The 3,338-nt window shown below is 43.6% G+C and overlaps 1 protein-coding gene across 1 annotated transcript; it reads left to right on the top strand.

The window, feature by feature from the left end:
- Window positions 1–225: 225 nt before the first annotated feature.
- LOC307196791 (60S ribosome subunit biogenesis protein NIP7 homolog) lies at window positions 226–1,012 on the top strand (the record flags this gene model as incomplete). Its single annotated transcript, XM_079942140.1, has 1 exon — window positions 226–1,012. The coding sequence occupies one exon, from the start codon at window positions 226–228 to the stop codon at window positions 766–768; it is 543 nt and encodes a 180-aa protein (XP_079798266.1). The 3' UTR covers window positions 769–1,012.
- Window positions 1,013–3,338: the final 2,326 nt, after the last annotated feature.

Raw genomic sequence — 3,338 nt, 5'->3', positions numbered from 1 at the left:
CTCCAACTCAAAATACCACCCCCAAATCCAGGTTATCACCTGGCCTTCTGACGGACTGGCTACAAATCAGAGGTTCCCATGACCCCCTCCTTGGATTCCATTAATTTGCTAGGACAGCTCACAAAACTCAGGAAAACCATTTTCTCACTAGATTACCGATTTATTATAAAAGGACATTAAAGGATACGAACCAACGAGGATCCGGCGTTCCAACCCAGCGGGAAAATGCGGCCTCTGACTGAAGAGGAGATGCGAGTAATGTTTGAGAAGATAGCAAAATACATCGGGGAGAATCTGCAGCTGCTGGTCGACAGGCCCGACGGCACCTACTGTTTCAGGCTGCACAATGACCGGGTGTACTACGTGAGTGAGAAGATTTTGCAGTTGGCCGCCAGCATCTCCGGTGACAAGCTGGTGTCGCTGGGGACGTGCTTCGGAAAATTCACGAAGACCCACAAGTTTCGGTTGCACATCACGGCTCTGGATTACTTAGCACTGTATGCCAAGTATAAAGTGTGGATAAAACCTGGAGCAGAGCAATCCTTCCTGTATGGGAACCATGTGCTGAAATCTGGACTTGGTCGAATCACTGAAAATACTTCTCAGTACCAGGGAGTTGTGGTGTACTCCATGGCAGACATCCCTTTGGGTTTTGGGGTGGCAGCAAAGTCTACACAAGACTGCAGGAAAGTAGACCCCATGGCGATTGTGGTATTTCATCAAGCAGACATTGGGGAATATGTGCGGCATGAAGAGACATTGACTTAAAACGAAATCATCGCGAGGACTTGTGGCTGTGTGGAAGGGCCTAGCTTTGTTTCCTGTGTCTGTGTAGGCTCCACCATCATGTTGAATTTTGTCAACACTGTGACCTCTTCAGGGACTTCTTAGTTTAATATTCTATTATGGACAAATGCAGGCTGGATTCTTATTATGCAGAAATGGCTCAAAAACGGGGTTTTGGATCTTTGTGATTATGACTAACTAGAATGCTGTGTTTTATATTTGAATCAGAGGGCTTCTTGTTTTTGAGTAACAGGTTCTAAATTGTTGGAACTGAGGACAAGAATAGCGTATTGTTATCTGTGATAACACTGTTTTCCAAACACATGATAAGAACGTAATGAATTTTCTTATTTATTAATACTATGAAAGATAGATATTGCCATTAGAATAGTAGGTCGTGTGTGGAATTTTACAAATGAAATTTGGATAAAACAGTAAGAGCAGTTTATTCTGCCGATTTTCTTTACGGTAGGTGCTGTGTAGTGTGGAAAAAAAACTTGGATTCAAACACCAGTTCTCACATCTACCAGCTGTATGGCCTTAGATGAGTCATTAAACTTTAATAAGCTTCATTTCCTTCTGTTTCAAAAAGCAGCCTAGCTGTCTTCCTAAGAATAGTTTTTAGAAGTGGAAATCGTGATCGTAAAGCATCTAGCACAGTGCCTGGCAAATGAGAGTGTTGAATAAATGGTAAGAGTTAAAAAAAAAAAAAAAAAAAAAAAGGATACGAACCAATAGCTAGATGAAGATATACACAGGGCGAGGTCCTGACCAAAGAAGTGTCTGTCCTCATAAAGTCTGGGGCCTGTCACAGGGGCACATGGAAACCTTCTGTTCCCCGACATGGAAACAACCCTGATATTTCAGTGGCCTAGAGTAAATTCTTATTTTCCTCTCCTGCTACATGTCCATCTCAGGTCAGTGGGGGGATACTTCTTTATATTGTCCTCACCCTTGGACCCATGCTGGTGGAATCTCTACCAACTGAAACGTGACCGGTTGCCACGCAAGATGGAAAGGAACATGGAAAAGGGTGCATCCACCCCAAAGTGGGACCTTTCATTTCTGATCACATTTCATTGGCTCCTCAGATGGCCAACCCTAACTTCAAGTGGGCAGAGAAGTGAAATCTTTCCATGTCCCCAGAAAGCGGAGAAGCAGAAAGATTGGTAAATAGCCCTAGGGATTCTCTCCACACCCATTTAGTAGAAATAGGCGTGTATATCCTCTTCTCCCAACACACACACTATTTATGTTGGACTTATAGTCTCTAGGGACCTGTTCCTACAGTAAATTAAGGAGACCAAAATTTAATTCCCAGTTTCAAGTGGATGTCATTGGCACAGTCAACATAGTACAGAGAAAACAGCTAAAATGGAGAGAAACATTCATAAACAGATACAGGAATGGGGCAACTGAATGTGTGGATGCTTTATTTGTCAAATGTCATAGGAACATATTTGCTTCCGTATGTATTCCTCCTTTTCTAACCAAGTGGATGCTTTTCTAAGCTCCAAAACTAAAGAGAAGCATTAGTGATCTCAACCGCCTTGAGACTGTAAGGCAGATAGGAAATACAATATGGTCTAAATCGAATTTTTCCAATGGTTGTTTGGTTATTCAATAAATATTTGATTGAGTAACCCCATGACCCAGATAAATAGTGTGGCCTCAGAAGGAAGCAACAATAAGCAAAAAAAAAAATGTTTCCCCTCCAAACCCGTTTGGCCACAGGCCCACAAACTCAGTCATAAAGCTGGAAGTACTTCTCCAAGGTTGAAGCTGGATCTGATAGATAGGTGCTATTTATAAACTTTGGGAAGATTTTTTTAGATAAAATGTTTAAACATGCTTTTGGAAAGCGAATGTCTTTGTTCAGTTTGTTGCCCAAGCTCTCTTTGATCCATTAATTTCACTTTTCCTTTGATTTTTCTCAAACTCTCAGAAGAGAAAGTCCATGTTTTCATATGGTGAGCAGTAAATCATTTGTTCATGATGGACAGACCCTCTGGATGTGTAAACGTGCTGTTTTCCTTAGCCCTAGGCCTAGTGTTCTGTAGAACAAAGGCACAGCCAAAGCATGTGCCTCTGTGTAAGGCAAAGAGCCTTAGGATTCTGAAGAAGGGAGGATGTTCCTGGGAACCCTGGCATCTTCTTTCAGTCCTTCCCAGATCTCCCATGGTGCAACCTTCTGCTGAGTCCGGGCTCCAGTGAGCAAGGACTTGCCAGGGCAGGGCTGGGGCCTCTCCCTGCCAGGTTGAAGTGGTTTTAGCTGTGTCAACTTCTTGTAAATTAATATTTAGAAAAGAAGTGAGCAAGTTGGTCGGATGTCCAGAGGTCCCCGTGGGCTCAGTTGAGTTGGGAATCAACAAGTGCTCATCGAGGAGGTCAGGGGTCAAGCCAGAAAAGAATCAGTGGGAGGCAAGTGTGGGTAGGGGGGATAGCCCAGGAGTACAGGTGGGGACTCCCTTGGGACAGTCTGATAGGGAGAAGCAGAAGCAGGCCCCATAAGCCTTGCCCCTAACAAGCAAAGCTGAGTGGGAGCCACATCA

This window comes from Stenella coeruleoalba (assembly GCF_951394435.1).
Source record: "Stenella coeruleoalba genome assembly, chromosome: 14".
Lineage (NCBI taxonomy): Eukaryota > Metazoa > Chordata > Mammalia > Artiodactyla > Delphinidae > Stenella > Stenella coeruleoalba.
This window is presented reverse-complemented; position numbering and strand designations above follow the sequence as displayed.